This window comes from Oncorhynchus clarkii, chromosome 32 (assembly GCF_045791955.1).
Source record: "Oncorhynchus clarkii lewisi isolate Uvic-CL-2024 chromosome 32, UVic_Ocla_1.0, whole genome shotgun sequence".
Taxonomy (NCBI): domain Eukaryota; kingdom Metazoa; phylum Chordata; class Actinopteri; order Salmoniformes; family Salmonidae; genus Oncorhynchus; species Oncorhynchus clarkii.
In genome coordinates this window covers 28,296,637-28,318,453 of record NC_092178.1, presented here as the reverse complement: position 1 = coordinate 28,318,453, position 21,817 = coordinate 28,296,637, and the positions used below count along the sequence as shown (strand labels likewise).

Here is a 21,817-nt window from a genome sequence, read left to right as displayed (position 1 = left end):
GGCTGCTCGGCCATGGAAACCCATTTCATGAAGTTACCAAATAACAGTTATTGTGCTGACGTTGGTTCCATATGCAGTTTGGAACTCGGTAGTGATTGTTGCAACCAAGGACAGATGATTTTTACGCGCTACAACTTCAGCACTCAGAGGTCCCATTCTGTGAGCTTGTGTGGCCTACCACTTCGCGGAATGAGCCGTTGTTGCGCCTAGATGTTTCCACTTCACAATAACAGCACTTAAAGTTGACTGGGGCAGGCATACATTTGACAACTGACTTGTTGGAAAGGTGGCATCCTATGATGGTGCCACATTGAAAGTCACTGAGCTTTTCAGTAAGGTCATTCTACTGCCAATGTGTGTCTATGGAGATTGCATGGCTTTGTGCTTGATTTTATACACCTGTCAGCAACGAGTGTGGCTGAAATAGCCGAATCCACTCATTTGAAGGGGAGTCCACATACTTTTGTATATATGGAGTATCTACCTCAATTACCTCGTACCCTTGCACATCAACTCGGTACTGGCACCTCGTGTATATAGCCATGTTTGTGTATTTATTATTTATTTTATTATGTGTTTTACTTTTCTATTATTTTTCTATTTTCTTTCTCTCTGCATTGTTGGGAAGGGCCGTAAATTAGCGTTTCACTGTTAGTCTACACATGTTGTTTACAAAGCACGTGACAAATCAAATTTGATTTGATTTGACTGCGTTTTCAGTAACATATTTATTCCTTTCTACACACATTTGACAAATGCCCAAACCTTTTACAATTACGACATTGCAACGGCTTGTTCACAAACCTCTCACTGCGTATCTCATATACCCCAGCTATACATGTGTGGGGAGAAACTCTTCATCAAATATCAATAACATATAGACTTCCCTTCTTCTGTCCATTCACCATACGTTTCTTACGTTCCTCCACTGCTCCTGGTATGTGGTGTTTATGACATGGAGCCTCAATTTCCACCGAGATGCCAGAGATGACACCTTTTACCGGTTCCTTTTGTTCTTCCGATACACAATAAATCAACCACATACCACTCCTGGTAACACTGGTTAACTCCACCTTTTCCAATGCATCCTCCACCATTTGCGCGAAAGCAATTGGGTCTCCCAAAATACATCTCCCATTTGCTCCATTTTCCAATGTCACAGTCTTCCACTCACATCCATCAACTTTACTGAACACACCATCAGACTCTGCAAATCCACCTTTTCTGTGCACCTTGACTTTGACATGGAAAATGTTATTCGCCCCATAGATCAATATCCTATGGTACAAATATTCATAAAAGTCATATCAAACCAAAAAAAGGGTCAATTTCAATAATTGTCGGTATTGTCAAAGGATACAAAACAATTAGATTGGACTCTGACATGTAGATAGATTTCAGCCCTATGCTGAACACGCACCTGATGGGCCTAACCATAAAAATGTTTTAAAAAATTCCAAACACTAACCCTAAAAACAAATCTCCCTATTGAATGAGAACAGTAGGTACCTATTGTGTATTAGGTCCAGCAGGTACAAATCTACCATTGTTATGGTGATCTGACAAAAAACAAGCTATTGGTACATGGTATCTTTCAAGTACATGGACATCCTTTAAACCTTTCAGGGAAATTAACCCTTTAAATATACAAAGACTAAGACCAAGACCAAGAGACTGATACAGAGGACACTGGAGGACCCTGCAGGAGTTGCTGCTTCACATCCCAGCTGTTGAGCTTCAACTCCACTAGACACAGCATGCTGTGTCAGTTGTGGAGTGTCACAGGAGGGAGGCGGTGAGATCTGGTGTTGTAGAGACTGTGGCACTGGCATCCTTAGGTTTCGCAATGGTAGAAACATTGTTCTTCATTTGGAATTGTGCGAGGTATGTACTGTATCCAATGAGCTTTCAATTGACCTTAGAGCACCTGTTCATCAGCAGCTGATCATTCTAGCTTTTCTGCACTATTCTGCATAATCATAACAGATATTGCTAAATGAAGTGCGAATGCAATGCTGTGTTTCTCTTAGACAGGACAGTTCATTCACAGACTGCCACATGGGATTGCTAGTTTTTTTTGTTTATTTCTTTTTTCTTTTTTACAAATCTAATGTTGCTATCATGTTGATCCAAAGTGAGTGTATTTTAGCAACTTTTACTGTCTTTACTCAGCACACCGTGTTTGGGTTGAAATACTGATCCATGAATACCCAACAACAACATTTGTGGTTTTCATTTCCTGTACTTTATTTGGAGGAGAAATTCGATCTTACAGGAACTTCACAAATGAGTCATACAAGGACTTCCGACTAGCAGCTTAGGTAATAATGGGGTCTATGATGCGGTCTTAACTATGACCAGTAGGCTACATAATATATCACATATTATAGTGGTCAGAATTATGACCAGCTGGTCAGATAGTCACAATTATGACCAACTGGTCATATGGTGGTCAGAAAAATACGTTATTTTCTGGTGGGTTTAAAAAACATCATTTTTCAACCAGTTTGACACCAAAATAAGATGTCATAAAACGACGTCATACTGACGTCCTTTCAACCAAGTTTTTCCCACTGGGCATGTACTCAAAACTAGTAGTTGGATTCCACCAGCCTCCTCAGATGTCAGCAGAACCTCTCTATGTCCTCGGGTATACAGCAAGTATACAACCATATGGATTTGACAGGTGGGAGTAATTTATTTTAGGCAAATGGGACTCAAATTGTAGCTGCAGATGCCTTGTTTGGAATACCCAGGAAGCTATCCTTAGGCATAAGTGTGGATGGACCCAAACCTGCTGACAGGTTTTTCTGCAACCTTTGTCTGTGCTGCTCAGAACCTGTCAAACAAGATACTTGAGATGCTATACAATGAAGTGTCAAAAGTGTATAGGTGAGACTAAGGCACTATGGTTAGTCTGGCATCACATCCAACGGGTTTGGTTTAGTTGGACATATTTTGGTTGGTCTTGGATTTTTACTAATATCTCACAGGAAGACTGGACTCTTTCAGCCGACTGATGGTCACACCGCTTTTGTGTTCTGGTGAATGTAAAGAGTGATGAGTCTCACTGCTCCAAGGTATTCCAAATAGAGTCTATCTTTATTCGATGCATAATGTCTTAAAAGAGGCATAGTTACAAAGATTCTGTTAAGTTCCAAGATGTACTACCCCAGTTGCAATGGGGGTAGGACTCCTTGTCAAGTGCTCTCATATGACTGTTCTGATGTAAGGGTGTTTGTGGTGTGTCTTCCCTAAGGGCATAAAAATATGTTGTTACAAGATCAAATTTCTTCCACCCTTGACGGAAATTCAGCAATTCTCCTGGACAGTGCTCACTAATGAACCCTGTGAAAGTACTGCTAAAACTACATTTACTTGGTATATCCAATAATGTCAATCATTTTTACACAGATTTGTACAGGTTCTTTGGAGTTTTCAATATTCCCACACTTTGTCTTAAATTGAAAATACCAGGAGCAACCCTGGGACATAACATTGGGGCGGCAGGTAACCTAGTGGTTAGAGTGTTGGGCCAGTAACCGAAAGGTTGCTGGGTCAAATCCCTGAGCTGACAAGGTCAACATCTGTTGTTCTGCCCCTGAACAACAGTTCCCAGGTAGGCAGGTCATTGTAAATAAGAATTTGTTCTTAACTGACTTGCCTAGTTAAATAAAGGTTACATTTAAAATAAAAAAAGTTCAGTTGGACATTTCAGAGTTAATTGTCAGTTTGAAACTTGTGTACTACCCAACCCTTTTCACACTACTAGCCAGCAGAGCTGCACCAAGCTGAATTGTGGGGTTACACATTCATTCACCATATGGTTTCTGGAACCATGCTACAAAGGAAGGTGTGAAAGAAAATAAAGCCAATACAGTACCCTTTTTGGATTGACACAATAGTGGAGAAAATTGAATTGGATCTCCCTAGATAGGCTATTCAGATACATCAATGATATTGTATCAGTAGAATATTATGGACAATTTTAATCTGAGGTAAAGCAAATCAAATACAAAATAAGGATTTTGTTGGTGTTTTGGTAGGTTTATTTTGCTTAAAATCCTTGGAGGTTATGTAATCTTGCAGAATTCCAATATCTTTGCAACCTCGGTTTCAAGCCTAGCCCATACTAGTCAATTTCAGATAATGAGTCTGCTCGGAAGAGGGAAGCGGTTCCAATTTCAAACAAAAACAAGTCTCTATATACAGAGGATTAGGACGGCAGGAATAACGGGATTTTTTATAAAACATACGAAAATTACAATTGATAGGTGCAGCTTGTAACCACACTCTGCAAAGCACTAGACCGCGCAAAGTTACCAATTCGATTGCGTCCACTTTCCAATTTTCTACGCGTGGCTGAATTTTGACGCGAAAACCTAAAGCAACCGAAAGTTGGAGCTCCTAACCTAACAAGTGCAATCCTCTAGGTTGCTATATTTCGTTGTTCTTGCAACAGTAAACCGACATTGTCCATTTCTATATATATATATATTTAAAAAAAAATCTTATTCATCCACTGAGAAGCCATGCCGAGGTCGAATAGGCAAAAAGAATATAAGCCTGGGGATCTCGTGTTTGCGAAAATGAAGGGTTATCCACATTGGCCCGCGAGGGTAAGCAACTTCAGACTTTTACTTCTTAACCAAACGCTAATAGTAGGCCTACGTCTTCTTGTTTCTATCCCACATGTATATGGGCCTATCTGCTAGATCAGTTCATTGAGGCCTACCCCTGGTCTTTGCAAAGTTTATTTGCGTATGACTACGCGCTGTGAAATAGGCTAGTGACATGTTTTTTGTTGTTGTACATTTGGTGTTTCATTTTGGGAAATCTAAATTGTAGCAGTAAACAGACTTTTACATTGACCTAGCAAATGCCGTCCTGAGTACTATTCATTTCGCAGAGATGCTGTTTAATTTAATCATTGATACGAGGCCTAGTATAGGCTGTCCGATAGATCCTGGCTTCAAGTAAACAAACATATCATATATTCAACTTGTAACAAATAGGCTGGAGTACATTTAATGTCAGTTACCCCTCGACTTCTAAGATGTTAGACTATTCCAAGTCCAACCAGTATTATTTTAAATGTGATTGTGATACAAAGTTGCTACTAGTCGAGACGCGAAATGGATACTTTGAAACATTGTTACGGAGTTTGCTGGTGTGGGAATTCCGAATGGATAATACACATTACCAAAAGTATGTGGACACCTGCCCGTCGAACATTGTTAAATCATGGGCATTAATATGAAGTTGGTCCCGCCCTTTGCTGCTATAGCAGCCTACACTCTTCTGGGTAGTCTTTCCACTAGATGTTGGAACATTGCTTTGGGGACTTGCTTCCATTCAGCCACAAGAGCATTAGTGAGGTCGGGCACTGATGTTTGGTGATTAAACCTGGCTCGCAGTCAGCGTTCAAATGAATCCCAAAGGTGTTTGATGGGGGTTAGGTCAGGGCTCTGCAGGTCAGCCAAGTTCTTCCACACCGATCATCGACAAACCATTTCTGCATGGACCTCTATTTGTGCACAGGGGTATTGTCATGCTGAAACAGGAAAGGGTCTTCCCCAAACTGTTCTGTTCTTGTCTATTCATGTTCTGTGTTTTCATGCTTTCGCAACAGCTAATGGGGATCCTAATAAAATACAGAATGCCAAACTGTTGCCACGAAGTTGGAAGCACAGAATCGTCTAGAATATCATTGTATGCTGTAGCATTAAGATTTCCCTTCACTGGAACTAAAAGGCCTAGCCGAATCATGCAAAACACCCCCAGACCATTATTCCTCCTCCACCAAATTTTACAGTTGGTACTATGCATTGGGGAAGGTAGCTTTCTCCTGGCAACAGCCAAACCCAGATTTGTCTGTCGGACTGCCAGATGGTGAAGCGTGATTCATCACTCCAGAAAAAGTGTTTCCAGAGTCCAATGGCGGTGAGCTTTACACCAATCCAGCAAACGCTCGGCATTGTGCATGTTGATCTTTGGCTTGTGTGCGGCTGCTCGGCCATGGAAACCCGTTTTCATGAAGCTCCTGACGAACAGTTCTTGTGCTGACGTTGCTTCCAGAGGCTGTTTGGAACTCTGTAGTGAGTGTTGCAACCGAGGACAGACTAGTTATACGTGCTACACGCTTCTGCACTCGCCGGTCCCATTCTGTCAGCTTGTGTGGCCTACCACTTCGTGGCTGAGCCATTGTTGCTCCTAGACCCTTCCACTAAACAAGAACACCACTTACAGTTGACAGGCAGGTCAAGCAGGGCAGGAATTTGACGAACTGACTTGTTGGAAAAGTGGCATCCTATGACGGTGCCATGTTGAAAGTCACTGAGCTTTTCAGTAAGCCCAATGTTCGTCTATGGAGATTGCATGACTGTGTAATCAATTTTATACACCTGTCGCGAACGGGTGTGGCTGAATACACTAATTTGAAGTGTTATCCACATACTTTTGTGTGTGTATATATATATATATATATATATATATAATGGTATTTGGTGGCAGCGGTTGGCATTTGATTGTCTGGCAGCAATGCATGAGCCTATTGTAAGGTAATGTAAATGGTGTACGGGTGTTTTTGCAAATTAGTGGAAAGTAGGTCATGTATTTTCATTAAGAATTGCCATTTGTTTATTTTTAAAATTTGTATATATATATATCTCACACACACAGACAGTACCTCAAGTTTGGACACACCTCATTCAACGGTTTTTCTTTATTTGGACTATTTTTCTACATTGTAGAATAACACATGGAATCATGTAGTGACCAAAGTGTTAAACAAATCAAAATATATTTGATATTTTAGATTCTTCAAAGTAGCCACTCGCTGCCTTGCTGACAGTTTTGCACACTCTTGCACTGAGATGCATTACCTTAGACACTGCGCCACTGTACTTTTCACTCCATACATTTTCCCTGACACCCAAAAGTACTCGTTACATGCTTAGAAGTACAGGAAAATGGTCCAATTCACACACTATCAAGAGAACATCCATGGTCGTCCCTAATGCCTCTGATCTGCTTCGTTTGTAAATTATGTTGGAGTGTTTCCCTGGCTATTTGTGAAAATAAATAAAAAAGTGTGATCTGGTTTGCTTAATAGACATATTTGTCCCTACATGTTTGACATAATGGCGTCATCTCTTTTCCTCCTTAAATTACAACAGGGCTATTGTATCATGTGCTCATAAGAAATGTATCTTGAGTGTGCCTGTGGATACATCGCATGTAATTGTAATGTAATTAGAGATAATTATTTGGTGTAGTTGAACACAGAAATAGAATTCCAAATTCTAAGAATTAACAGTTCAGAAGTAGGCCTAAATTAGTTAGGCCTACTTCTGAAATGTTAATTCTTAGAATTTGGAATTCTATTTCTGTGTTCAACTACACCAAAGAATGTGTCAAATGAGCCCTCAGAAAAGTATACACTCACTACACAAACAAGCGTTGGGTTATCAATACATTTGTGCATGATCCCATTCACATTCATAATACATTCACAGGACACAAAACAACAATTATTTACTATTCCCTAAACTATGTCATACATATACACACAGGGCTATCTGTTTTGTTGTTCAGCTCAAATTGGGTGAAGGGGGTCGGTGAAGAGACTCATTGATTTGCCACTGTGTCCAGTGCCCAATATTTGCCTTGGGGGGAGAGACACCATTTTGACAGAACTCTGAATGTCAGTCATTTACGCTATGTGTGTATATTTGACTGAGAAAATGAAAGTGTGTGTGTGTGTGTGTCAGTCATTAAAGCACTTGAAACCTGGCCTCTCAAGTGAGTGTATGAAGTACATTTTTTAATTACCTAATTCTTAAAGCAGCTCTGGCCTTTTTAGTTTACGCTGGTCTGCCTTTTTCTTTGTTTCAGTAGCCAAACAAAATATTTTTTTGTATTTTTTGCGGTAGCTCCTGAAATTCATAAATCACCATCTTTGCACTTTTGCCCCTAGTTATTTAGTTTGAAGCCCTCCCTAACAATTACACTCATTGTTTCCTTCTTCCGCAGATTAACGAGTTACCCGAAGGAGTGGTCAAGTCCCCCTCCAACAAGTACCAAGTGTTCTTCTTTGGGACACATGAGACGTAAGTAAATCATTTTTGATGCAATGAATCCTATCACATAGTCTTGCCTAATTCCAAATGAATCCCTAGCCCTTACCTTCTATACAATAGTCGCGATATGAGAGGCTTTAATAGGCTAGTCTGTATTTTCTCCGTATTACTTATACCTATCGGAGAACAAGTTGAAGCTACCACCATATCGTTCCTTACACCTATCAAATTCTCTCCAGATCTCCATGAGTGCACTGGGTGGTTCATTTGGAATGACACATTAGTCGTTTACCTGGTAGTTCCATAGAACAGTATTTTGAAGCTCTGTAGGTGGTTGCATGCGTCAACCTTTGAACTTTATAACCTTCACCCTCTCAGGGCATTCCTGGGTCCCAAGGACCTGTTCCCTTATGAGGAGGGCAAGGAGAAGTTTGGCAAGCCCACCAAGAGGAAAGGCTTCAGCGAGGGTCTCTGGGAAATTGAGAACAACCCTACAGTGATACACGAACCCGCAGGCTATGAGGTGTGTGCTTAGAGATGGAAAGGGACGTGTCTGTTTGTGTGCCTGCTGACATGCTTGAGCCTTTGTTCCTGTGTGACACATGATGGTATATGATTTTAGCAGATATTAAGACGCACACCTCCCAATGTTTTTCTTTGCTATTCTGGGAACACAAAAACCCTAGTACTTTTCATCATTGATGATGAAGTAGTCCCAAATACACATTTACCTATACTCAACCTCAGCAAATACAGGTGTGCATTGAGAGTAGTTCACCACGTTTCCCATCCTTAATTCTGTTCTTTCTCCCCCAGCCAGCAAAGAAGGAGACTCCAGCAGAGGGGGCGGTGGAGGCAGGAGGGGCACAAAAGGGGGATGTAGAAGGAAGCAGTGACGAGGACGAAGGGACCCTCGTCATCGATGAGAAGAATGACAAGGGAGTGGCCAAGAGGAAAGCTGGGGGTTCCAGCGAGGTAAGTGTCAAACATTCACATGTCTAGTCAGTCTTAACAAGTAAAACCATACCCTATATCGCTACTGTATTTGTTTATATTTTGCCAATTTCAATTGATTGGGCATTCAAACGGCTGAGCATTTACTAAGAAGTCAATTGGCTATATAGCCACTATTGTAGGTAGTAATTTATGACAATGTTCCCTCTAAGCTGCGCAGCTCCTTCAGGTCTGCAGTGGAGAAGAAATGCCAGCCTGCGCAGAGATCCTGTTGCATGAAATGTAACTTTACTGACCTTTAGTTGCCCCGTTAGTTTACATTCTTTCCTGAAACGGATCAACGTTTCCTTCTACAGTAGTGTGGGAATTATGATCAAATGAACATATCATTCTTTTTCAATGCATCAAACCCAACTTGGCAAGATTGTCAGTGATTTTGTCATAGGCAGAGCGCATCAGAATAGAATTCTATTGCATTGGCCGGCACAAGCAGTTTCAAAATTTGTATTACAAATTGTATTTGTCACATACGCCGAATACAACAGGTGTAGTAGACCTTACCGTAAAATGCTTACTTACGAGTCCTTAACCAACAGTGCAGTTCAAGAAATATAATAAAGAAAACATTTACCTTATAAGCTTAAAGTAATTTAATTAAAAAATAAAAAGTAACACAATAAATTAACAGAAGCTATATACATCTGGTACCGGTACTGAGTCCATGTGCAAGGGTACAGGTTAGTCGGTGTAATTTGTACATGTAAGTAGGGGTAAAGTGACTGCATAGATAATAAACCACGAGTAGCATCAGTGTAAAAACAAAGGGGCAAGGGGTGTCGATGTAAACAGTCCAGGTGGCCATTTTGATTAATTGTTCAGCAGTCTTATGGCTTGGGGGTAGAAGCTGTTAAGTTGCCTTTCGGACCTAGACTTGGCGCTCCGGTACCGCTTGCCGTGCGGTAGCGGAGAGAACAGTCTATGACTTGGATGACTGGAGTCTTTGACCATTTTTTGGTCTTTCCTCTGATACTGCCTAGTGTATAGGTCCTGGATGGCAGGAAGCTTGGCCCCAGTGATGTACTGGGCCGTACGCACTACCCTCTGTAGCGTCTTATGGTCAGATGCCGAGCAGTTGCCATACCAGGCAGTGATGCAACCGGTCAGCATGCTCTCAAGGGTGCAGCTGTAGAAATTTTTGAGGATCTCTGGGCCCATGACAAATCTTTTCAGTCTCCTGAAGGGGAAAAGGTGTTGTCGTGCCCTCTTCACGACTGTCTTGGTGTGTTTGGACCATAATAGTTTGTTGGTGATATGGACGCCAAGGAACTTGAAACTCTTGACCCTCTCCACTACAGTCCTGTCGATGTGAATGGGGGTGTGTTCGGCCCTCCTTTTCCTGTAGTCCACGATCAGCTCCTTTGTCTTGATTACGTTGAGGCAGAGGTTGTTCTCCTGGCACCACACTGCCGGTCTCTGACCTCCTCCTTATAGGCTGACTCATCGTTGTTAGTGGTCAGGCAGGCCTACCACTGTTGTCGTCAGCAAACTTAATGATGGTGTTGGAGTCGTGCTTGGCACAGCAGTCGTGGGTGAATAGGGAGTACAGGAGGGGACTAAGCATGCACCCCTGATGGGCCCCCGTGTTGAAGATCAGCGTGGCAGATGTGTTGTTGCATACACTTACCACCTGGGGCCAGCCCATCAGGAATCACCCACTGTTGGAATAGAAGCGCTTTTGAGATCAAAGAGCAGTGCCATGTGTGAAAATGTTTTCATATTCTTTAATAGTTAGCAAGTTATTAGGCAGGTAATAGCTAATACAAACGCTGTTCATTTGTTAACCTTTATTTAACTAGGCAAGTCGGTACAAATTCTTATTTACAATGACGGCCAACCCCAGACGACGCTAGGCCAATTGTGCGCTGCCCTATGGTACTCCCAATCACAGCCGGATGTGATACAGCCTGGAATTGAACCAGGGACTGTAGTGACGCCTCTTGCACTGAGATACAGTGCCTTAGACCGCCGCAACGCATTTCTTGCCATCTTTCAAAAGCACGTCAGGTTAAGACCTTTGTTTTTGTCTCAAATGGGCAGTAGTGAATTATGAGACGGGCTTGAATATACAAAGAAGACAATATTTTTTACAATTCTCTGTATGGTACCAATAATGATACTTTTATTTTGTAAAGTAGTTTCTTCCTTCATTCGTCACAATAGAACACAATTTCCAGTCACATATTTTGCCCATGGTGTTCACTGTTTACAGACAAGTTTTTCTGTTTTCTGATAAGTGACTTGAGCTTTCAGACAAATAAAAACCTAAGGTTAATGTTAAGCCCTGCATAATGTTTTTAAAAAGTCTCATGGAATACAGGCCTCAATCAATAGCTATTTTCATCTGAAAATGTTATGCAATGCATTTGATCCATTGTTTTTGTTGATAGGCAACTGTGAATGTCCTAATAGGCTCCAAATAGCTTCAGTTGTCTACTTGGACATTTTCTAAAACTGTAACTGAAAGTGGGCACAGCCTCAGTGTTCACAGTAAAAGCGTGCTGTAAGTTGCACAGAATGCTCACAGTGTTCAAGATTCTGCTCATAAAGACCTGAAATTTGCTCAGTGCCCAAAAAATGTTTGGAAACATTGATGGCCGGTATCGCAGAAGAACTGCCTCACAGGCAATGTGACGTTACCATTTTCTGCTTTAAACGGAGTTACATGTTCCACAGGAATATTCTGCAGCACTTTTATAATAACGATAAGTAAATAGTTTATTCATAATTAATTAATAATTACTCCCACATGTGTAAATGTTAGTAAGCTAGTTATTCTCACATTTATAAACAACCTTTTAAGTATGTAATAATTATTCATAATGTCTTGAGTGAACAGTGCACATTCTCATAAAATAATGTACATGCCATTGGTATACCATTCAGCAGTACCTGATGCTCCTTAGACTGAATCTGCAGTAAGGGAATCTGTTTCTTTTTTGAACGAAGTGGAGGTGAGGAGCATTGTGAAACGTGGTGGAAAGAACAGCAGAATATGTAGTGCATATTTTATCCTAGAATGGCCTTGAACATATCATTGGTTAAACAATCACACACTACAGAGGATGTTTAAGGGAATCTATTTATAATTTCATTCAAACAGTCACACTGTTGTAATAGTGTGATGTGTAACTTCAGACGCACTCTATGCTGGTCAAGTAACATTTTCGTCCGAAAACGGAATTACAGTGGGGCAAAAAAGTATTTAGTCAGCCACCAATTGTGCAAGTTCTCCCACTTAAAAAGATGAGAGGCCTGTAATTTTCATCATAGGTACACTTTAACTATGACAGACAAAATTAGAAAAAAAATCCAGAAAATCACATTGTAGGATTTCTTTATGAATTTATTTGCAAATGATGGTGGAAAATAAGTATTTGGTCACCTACAAACAAGCAAGATTTCTGGCTCTCACAGATCTGTAACGTCTTCTTTAAGAGGCACCTCTGTCCTCCACTCGTTATCCGTATAAAAGACACCTGTCCACAACCTCAAACAGTCACACTCCAAACTCCACTATGGCCAAGACCAAAGAGCTGTCAAAGGACACCAGAAACAAAATTGTAGACCTGCACCAGGCTGGGAAGACTGAATCTGCAATAGGTAAGCAGTTTGGTTTGAATAAATCAACTGTGGGAGAAATTATTAGGAAATGGAAGACATACAAGACCACTGATAAGCTCCCTCGATCTGGGGCTCCACGCAAGATCTCACCCCATGTGGTCAAAATGATCACAAGAACGGTGAGCAAAAATCCCAGAACCACACGGGGGGACCTAGTGAATGACCTGTAGAGAGCTGGGACCAAAGTAACAAAGCCTACCATCAGTAACACACTACGCCGCAAGGGACTCAAATCCTGCAGTGCCAGACGCGTCCCCCTGCTTAAGCCAGTACATGTCCAGGCCAGTCTGAAGTTTACTAGAGAGCATTTGGATGATCCAGAAGAAGATTGGGAGAATGTCATATGGTCAGATGAAACCAAAATATAACTTTTTGGTAAAAACTCAACTCGTTGTGTTTGGAGGACAAAGAATGCTGAGTTGCATCCAAAGAACACCATACCTACTGTGAAGCATGGGGGTGGAAACATCATGCTTTGGGGCTGTTTTTCTGCAAAGGGACCAGGACGACTGATCCGTGTAAAGGAAAGAATGAATGGGGCCATGTATCGTGAGATTTTGAGTGAAAACATCCTTCCATCAGCAAGGGCATTGAAGATGAAACGTGGCTGGGTCTTTCAGCATGACAATGATGACATGACACGAAGGAGTGGCTTCGTAAGAAGCATTTCAAGGTCCTGGAGTGGCCTAGCCAGTCTCCAGATCTCAACCCCATAGAAAATATTTGGAGGGAGTTGAAAGTCCGTGTTGCCCAGCAACAGCCCCAAAACATCACTGCTCTAGAGGAGATCTGCATGGAGGAATGGGCCAAAATACCAGCAACAGTGTGTGAGAACCTTGTGAAGACTTACAGAAAACGTTTGACCTCTGTCATTGCCAACAAAGGGTATATAACAAAGTATTGAGAAACTTTTGTTATTGACCAAATACTTATTTTCCACCATAATTTGCAAATAAATAAATTAAAAATGTGATTTTCTGGATTTTTTTTCTCATTTTGTCTGTCATAGTTGAAGTGTACCTATGATGAAAATTACAGGCCTCATCTTTTTAAGTGGGAGAACTTGCACAATTGGTGGCTGACTAAATACTTTTTTGCCCCACGGTATTACCTTTTTCTTGCCAGTGATATACCAAAACCAAAGTGTGAAAATAGTCTGCGCTTAAAGGTTATACATGTAACATTTCCACCTGCAAATCATACATGTAACATTTCTTCTTCAGTCACATATCAGCTGTAATGAAGGAATGAAAATCCACTAGAGGAAAACGGGCCGATCCGGCCAGCTGTTATGTGTAGGTTACATCTCCCTGATTTATGATTAGTTTGGGTTTGCAAGGTTGACATTAGCAAAACATTTGCGTTACAACACTTCTTCGTTTACAAACAATATGCTTTACATTTCCTTCAACATCCTGTGTTGTGTGCTTATTCTTTTACCATTGATATGTTCTAGGCTATTTTGAGACCTTAAGTAGAATCGGATACGGCTGGAATGTCTACCAATGAAGTTATTTTTGTGATAAATTACACTGTTCACTCAAAGCATTTTATAAAGTATAAATGATTAGTAAATGGTTTATGAATCTACTATTAAACATCTTATAAATGATATGGATCATTATTACTTTTTAAAGTTGTTCATACATGTGTGAATAACTAGCTTGTTAACATTAACAAATGTGGGAGTAATGATGAATAAGCTATTAACTAATCCCTTGTGAAATGTATTTCAAGGTGTTCTAACAAAGTACTACTGACTATTCAATAGACGAGTGGCAGGTGTGGGTCACTTTGCTTGTCATAATGAAACTATCATTGCATGGCATTTTAAAGTTTTTTTGTTTATTTAAAACAGTAAAAAAAAAAACGAACAAATAAGCAATAATGTACAGTGAGTGGCAAGACAAACTATGTGAACCTTTTGGAATTACCTGGATTTCTGCATACATTGGTCATAAAATTTTATCTGATCTTCATCGACGTTACAACAATAGACAAACGGTGTGCTTAAACTAATAACACACAAATTATTGTATTTTTCTTGTCTACATTGAATACATAATTTAAACATACTTTTCCCAACCTACAAAATGAATGTGAACCCCTTGGCTAATGACTTCTCCAAAAGGTAATTGGAGTCAGCTAACCTGGAGTCCAATCAATGAGGTGAGATTGGAGATGTTGGTTAGAGCTGCCTTGCCATTTAAAAAACACTCAACATTATTTTGCTATTCACAAGAAGCATTGCCTAATGTGAACTATGCCTCGAACAAAAGAGATCTCAGAAGACCTAAGATGAAGAATTGTTGACTTGCATAAAGCTGAAAAGGGTTACAAAAGTATCTCTAAAAACCTTGATGTTCATCAGACCATGGTAAGACAAATTGTCTATAAATGGAAAAAGTTCAGCACTGCTGCTACTCTACCTAGGAGTGTCTGCCCTGCAAAGATTACTGCAAGAGCACAGCGCAGATGCATAAAACACTAAACAAAAATGGTGTTCATGGGAGGACACCACGGAAGAAGCCACTTCTGTCCAAAAAAAAACATTGCTGCACGTCTGAAGTTTGCAAAAGTGCACCTGGATGTTCCACAGTGCTACTGGCAAAATATTCTGTCGACAGATGAAACTACAGTTGAGTTGTTTGGAGGGATCACACAACACTGTGTGGAGAAAAAAGGCACAGCACACCAACATCAAAACCTCCTCCCAACTGTAAAGTATGGTGGAGAGAGCATCATGGTTTGGAGCTGCTTTGCTGCCTCAGGTCCTGGACAGCTTGCTATCTTCGATGGAAAAATGAATTCTCAATTTATCAAGACATTTTGCAGGAGAATGTAAGGCTATCTGTCCGCCAAGTGAAGTTCAACAGAAGTTGGGTGATGCAACAGGACAACGACCCAAAACACAGAAGTCAATCAACAACAGAATGGCTTCAACAGAAGAAAATACACCTTCTGGAGTGGCCCAGTCAGAGTCCTGACCTCAACTTGACTGAGATGCTGTGGCATGACCTCGGGAGCAGTTCACACCAGATATCCCAATAATATTGCTGAACTGAAACAGTTTTGTAAAGAGGAATGGTCCAAAATTCCACTACAGAGAAGGTTTGGTTGAGGTTATTGCTGCCAAAGGAGGGTCAACTAGTTATTAAATCCAAGGTTTCATTTACTTTTCCACCTTGCACTGTGAATGTTTACCCGGGGGGTTTAACAAAGACTTGAAAACATAATTGTTTGTGTGTTGTTAGTTTAAGCAGACTGTTTGTCTATTGTTGTGACCTAGATGAAGATCCGATCAAATTTTATGACCATTTTATGCAGAAATCCAGATATTTCCAAAGGGTTCACATGCTTTTTCTTGCCACTTGGGGAAACATGTCACTTGAATAAGGGTGATGCGTCTTTCTCTCTCTCTGAAGAGCTCTCCTAAACGACCTAAGGACACAGAGGGCAAAGGTGACTCGACGGTGGATAGTAAGAAGTCTGACACTGAGCTGAAGCTTAATGACAAGGCAGGGCATAAGCCCACTGAGCTGTCTTCTGCGCCGGGTGAATCAAAACCACCGACCGAGGGCCAACTAACATCAGAGAAGGTGAGGGAAGCTGTCTTTTGACCGTTGAGTTAGATATGTTTTACATCGATCTCCTGTTCAGAGGAGATCTATTAATTTGGTCATACATCAGGGCCTGGTCCAGGGTGAGTTTCCCAAAAGCCTTCTAGCTAATGTGGCCTGTTATTTCTGTTGACAATCTTCTGTGCTTGAACTAACGAAATTGAACAAATGAAGCACTTTGCTGTTCTACGCGGAATTGTTCATCAATAGATACTGTATATACTACTGCACTGGCAACGAGGCTTTCGAGAAACTCGCACCTAATCCACCTAACTTTGAGTAGTTGGTGGTGTTTGGTTCATATCCAACATTATATAAAAATTGTAAAAAATTAAATTACTGATGCGATGTAACATTTTCTCCGTGCTTTCTTCTCAGCCTGTGATGGACAGTGCTTAACATCAAGCCTCCGAGGATGACCAAGAACCCTTGGTTCTTCTCTGTGGAATTTGGGGCGTCAACATACAGTAATTGGCTAATCTTTGAATGCTAGTTTTCTGCTGTTTAAGTAACTGGAAAGTGTTAAGACCTATATAGAAATTGTACTTGCTATATATCGATAGATATATATTGAAAGGCAAAAAAAAACTTACTTGCCAGTTGGGGATATTGTATATCCCAGGATTGAAATTGTCAAGTCAAACCAATAATGATGAGAAATTCAAGGCTCAAGAGGAAATGTGTTTCGGATGTATAATTATTATTCTTTTGTCCAATTATGATGTCTGGCTGCTAGGTGTCAAATGCATTACAGTTTAGAGAGTACACATATGGTTTCTTTAACAAGAATCTAAACATAAGCAAATTAATACAAAAACAACACATTTGGGGAAATCTAGTAAACATTACATTCATAATTAATTTCCATTTGACATAAAAAATCCTGTTTTTGAATAGGTTTTTAGTTATGAGGGTCGTTGGTGTTAGACTTGATAGCTTTTTGCTATGTCGTTGTGCTTTATAAAACGATGTGTTCTTGGCTTTAAGGTGTATACATAATAGTAATTGTACTTGCTTTTCTTTCCCTTTCCTCGGCCTGACTTTGAAACAGGCAATGTATTTTCTTACTCATGGTGTGTTGCACTTTTAAGATATTTAACTTTGCCTAGATCATTAGCAAGTTTTTCTAGCGACAACTATCGTTTTAACGCTATATAACATGTTGCATGTTACCTGTACATGGTAGGTGACCAAATAATGCGCCTTCAATGACACCGAATTCCCTTTTTTGATTGAATGTCACATCTATTTACAGAAGCACAAGGAAACGAAAACCACTTTGCAAACCCCTTTACACTCAAACCCATTTATGGGTTGAAAATGGCAGATTTGGGCACTGATAAGTCTAAATTGGAACGCAGTGGCTCTACAGTAACATGCTATAAATGACGTCAGAGCTCTGGCTCTGCGTGTCACAGCGCTGTATGGGTTTTGAATGACAGCCTTTCTTGTCGTGTGCGGTGCTCAAGTTCAGAAGTTGCCCCCATCTCTCCCTTACTCCAACGTGTAAATAGTGAAGGGAAATCTATATTTCAAAAACTACCCCAAAATGAAATGTGCATTGTTAAAAGCAAGAAAAACATTCCTGAATATTTCTGTGACAATGTTGGTATTAACCAGTGACATGTTTGATGAAGCGCAATACTTTCAGGTCTGGAAGATGACTAGGAAGGGGACTATGTTCTATGGAAGGGGCATTCACTCCTACCCTGGAGGTCTGGAGTACTGCTGGTTTTCAGTTCTATTAATTGCACCTAATTAATTTCACCTACCTGATATCCCAGGTTAAACCTGATTTAGAAAGGGAATAATGAAAAGTGGAAAAAAGCAGTGGAAGGTTCAGATTTTAATATGAGGGTTCTTGAAAAAACATTTAAATTTCTTGATAGAAACTGCACTGTTCATTGGTCCAGACATTTTACAATCTCATGTCATCCATCTCTTATGGTGCTTTATTGGTGACAATGTTGTGAAAAGGACATCAGCCTTGTGGCCAACAAGATGGTGTTCAGGTTATTTTGATATTGGGGCACCTGTGAAAACCGAACACTTCAACACTGTGCAGAATAGCTCTGTCTTTGGGTACATGATTGTCACAATTCTGATTTGAAGTTGCTCTGCTTTTTCCCTTATACTATCCACTGTGGGGCATACTTAGAGTATGTGTAACTGTGTGTAGCTTAATATTTTGGTGTGAGTGACTTGCCCTTCAAACCTTTTGAACTGAAACAGAGTGAGACTTGTCCTCTGATTTTGGCTGCTAAACCAAATGTTTTATTATTTTGTGTTGTCGTAAGAATATAACCCTTGTGTTGTTATTTGAAATGCAATATGTGAATTTCTTTCTTTTTTTCGGGGGAGCCCTTTTTTGTCACATTTATTGGTCCCTCCCTTATGTATGTTTTGTGATTTGTGGGGGGCCCCGTGTCTTCAGTTTTATGATTGGATGATTTTTGGATATGTCATTAATTTGTTGTTGCAATTTTGTGGCCCTTGTTTGGTGAAATCCTTATATGCATTCAATCATCAGGTCTTTTTAGAATTCCATAAGTCATTAATTAACTGAACCACGACACACAGGGGCGTTTCAGGAACAGGCCTTAGAACTGCTCTAAGTCTTTACTGAATATGGCCCAGACCTTTACACCAGGCTTCCCTTTCAACTGCTAGACCGTCACTCATTCATAGTCAACTTTGTACGCTGACTGACCTGCTCCATGATTCTGGACCTTTTCATTATTTTTCCCTTTTACATTTCAACTTTCAAAACCTAATGCTGTCAAAAGGATTCTATTTTTGGTGGGTCATAGCCAGATCCTCAGCAATTCACAGTGGACTTAAAATCCCTCAAAAATGTAAGGGGAGTACAATTCCAGTTACTTTCTTTGGATCTTTTTCACTGATTGTCAATCCGCCACGCTTCTTGCTTAGTTCTACCATTGTAGCTAGCCGCCAGTCCATTTTATTTCAAACCAATAAACATGTTGATTACAAAATGAGTCCACCTGCTTGTCATGTTTAACTTTCTATGTGCCTGTGATTATGTGGACTTATGTCAACCCCACCAGGAGTGCCTTTCCTTATAGAATGTTCACCTTCCCCTCTTATCGTTTCACCTGGACATTAACGTTCATCCCACAGCTGCCACCAAATGTAAGATAGGGGGGGTACGAGAAGACCTGCATCTTTTACTGAAGAGTCTACTCTCCGACAGTGTCATTGTTGACTTGTGGAAAATATGTTTGTAGATTCCTGTCAAAGCATTTTCTTATTTATCCTGGGAATGGGTAAATCATAAATTATTTCAATGGGTTAATAAATGAACTCTTCAGTGTATTTATGAGAGCCATTTTATTTCACAATGATGTATGGTTAACTGTTGTGTCCTGTTCTGGCCACAAGATGTTAGCCATAATACATTGTAATTCCTTGATATGACTTTTGGATTGAGGCATGAAACTGTATGTAGTGTAATGTTATATATATTTATTAATATATTTATTTATTAATGGTTTACAATAATCGGTGGTGATCAAACACACAAGTCGATTTTAAACATCCCATTAATGCTAGCCGTGTGTTCCGTAGCCGTATGATTTAAGACCTCTGCTAACTTATTATAGAAATCCATTCAGAACATGTGGATCATTTAGAACGTTCCACCCTGGAATAACTGGCATCATGCATTATGACATGTTACCTACTACCATTGTTCTCTGAATGCAACGTTCCAGTAACATTTTCAACTTAAGGTGGTCAACCATGGGAGGAAACAAATCGAAAAAGGTATAGTTATTGAAGTGCCAAGTCCTGTTGGTTGATTTAATAACGTGTGTTTGAGTAATATTAGTACCCTAATTAACAGAAAATAAATGAAGGTTGATGTCACTCAAAGACCTGTGGTTATCAATCTGTCATCCAAAGGTATTTTTGAAAAGTGATGCTTATGGTAGGTATGTTATTTTGTAGGGTAAGGGTAGGCTTTTCTTAAATGTGTGTATCTGTTTTGATACTAAGAGCAAGGGTACAGGCAGCAACCGTACAGCTACTGAGAATGCCAGGTAATACACACCTACAGTACAGACAATCAGTCATTCTAATTCTGTGCTCAGTTTTACTATGGCTACCTCTACTTTACTATGCAGTTGGGTTGTATCTTCACAGAGGTGTTGAGGCAGTGGAGGTCAATGAGACTAGAACGAGCTCTGAGGTAAAACAAGCTGTAAACATGAAGATTCTGTAAATCATTGACCATGGCAAGGTATTGTCCGAGGCCACCGTTGAGGCCACCGTTGAGGCCACTAATCTCCAAAAATCTTTTGACCTATTTACTTGCAGCCAGCCAGGGCAACCCTGTTTGATGCAACTGAGCAAGGTGTTCACAGTCAAACCTCTCGACCTGCGACGAAGACAATTTAAAAGGCTCCGTGTAGCAGAGAACTGTCCCAATCTTTTGTGGAAAGGTCGACTTGGCCCTGACATTTTGTCAGAAGTGGTCACCGTAGACCTCTGGAACTTCAGCAACAACAATCGGAGAGAACACAAAAAGTTGTCGGACTGCCACGCTGAGGAATAGGAGTTGATTGCCACCCATCTGACGGGGGCTGTCATCATGCAAATGGTGGATTGCATTATGGAGTATGGAAATCCACGGTTTTGCGAAATAGTAATTCCAACATTTTCAGGACAATGGGGCTCAACAAGGACGTGCAAACTTCTCATGATATAGGCACAGAGCGCTGTGAACATGACCAGCGTCAGCCTCTCAGGGCATAGAAACTGCCTGGCCAGTAGTTCCAAACATATCCCCCCGTTCAAACAATGAAACATTTACACATTCTTTTGTTTTTAGACAAAAACATATATGGAAACAAGGACTCTTAAAGTTGCAATATGGAACTTTTTGGGTGAACTGACCAAGGTCACATAGCCATGTGAGTTATAGATCTGTCATTCGTGTTGAAAGCAACTCTAAAAAGCGGGATATATGTTCTATGTGCTCTATTCCTATGCTTCCCATTCTTAAGTTTTATTGTTGTTTCTTAAAGTAATCATCATCATTACAGTAGGACAACCACCAACACAGGTGAGCAGTGACCATTAGTTGTCTCATTACAGAATGTTCCCTATGACATTATGCTTTTTAGAGCCTACCTGCTCTATGCATGAAACAGTCCAAAGACCCACACTTATTTAATCTGAGATGACCTGATGGGGAGTAAGAAAATGAAAATGGTATGATAAAGATTTAAGAAGTGTGAATACATGTTAACATGAGTGTTTGAGTATTATTAGAGACCTTATAATACTATAGAAAAAAATAATACATGTAGATGTCATTCAAAGGCCTGTGGTCATCAATCCATCTTCAAAATGATTTTTTAACATTGAAAATGTAAGTGAATAGTGGGTATGTTGGTAGCTGTTGGCTTGCCGTGTGTGTTCCAAACCTTTTTGTGTACAGTGTTGGAATGACAGTCA

The 21,817-nt window shown here is 40.3% G+C and overlaps 1 protein-coding gene across 2 annotated transcripts; it reads left to right on the top strand.

Annotated features, from left to right (window-relative positions):
• The first annotated feature begins 4,134 nt into the window (after positions 1 to 4,134).
• Positions 4,135 to 19,672, top strand: LOC139391993 (hepatoma-derived growth factor-like). Of its 2 annotated transcripts, none has more exons than XM_071139609.1 (6): positions 4,135 to 4,619; positions 8,035 to 8,111; positions 8,460 to 8,604; positions 8,898 to 9,056; positions 16,142 to 16,315; positions 16,715 to 19,672. In XM_071139609.1, exons 1-6 carry the CDS (start codon positions 4,533 to 4,535, stop codon positions 16,733 to 16,735), a joined length of 663 nt encoding a protein of 220 aa, XP_070995710.1. In that variant the 5' UTR covers positions 4,135 to 4,532; the 3' UTR covers positions 16,736 to 19,672. The 2 variants fall into 2 exon arrangements, with proteins under 2 accessions (XP_070995710.1, XP_070995711.1); XM_071139610.1 differs by having other exon boundaries at positions 4,145 to 5,943.
• Positions 19,673 to 21,817: the final 2,145 nt, after the last annotated feature.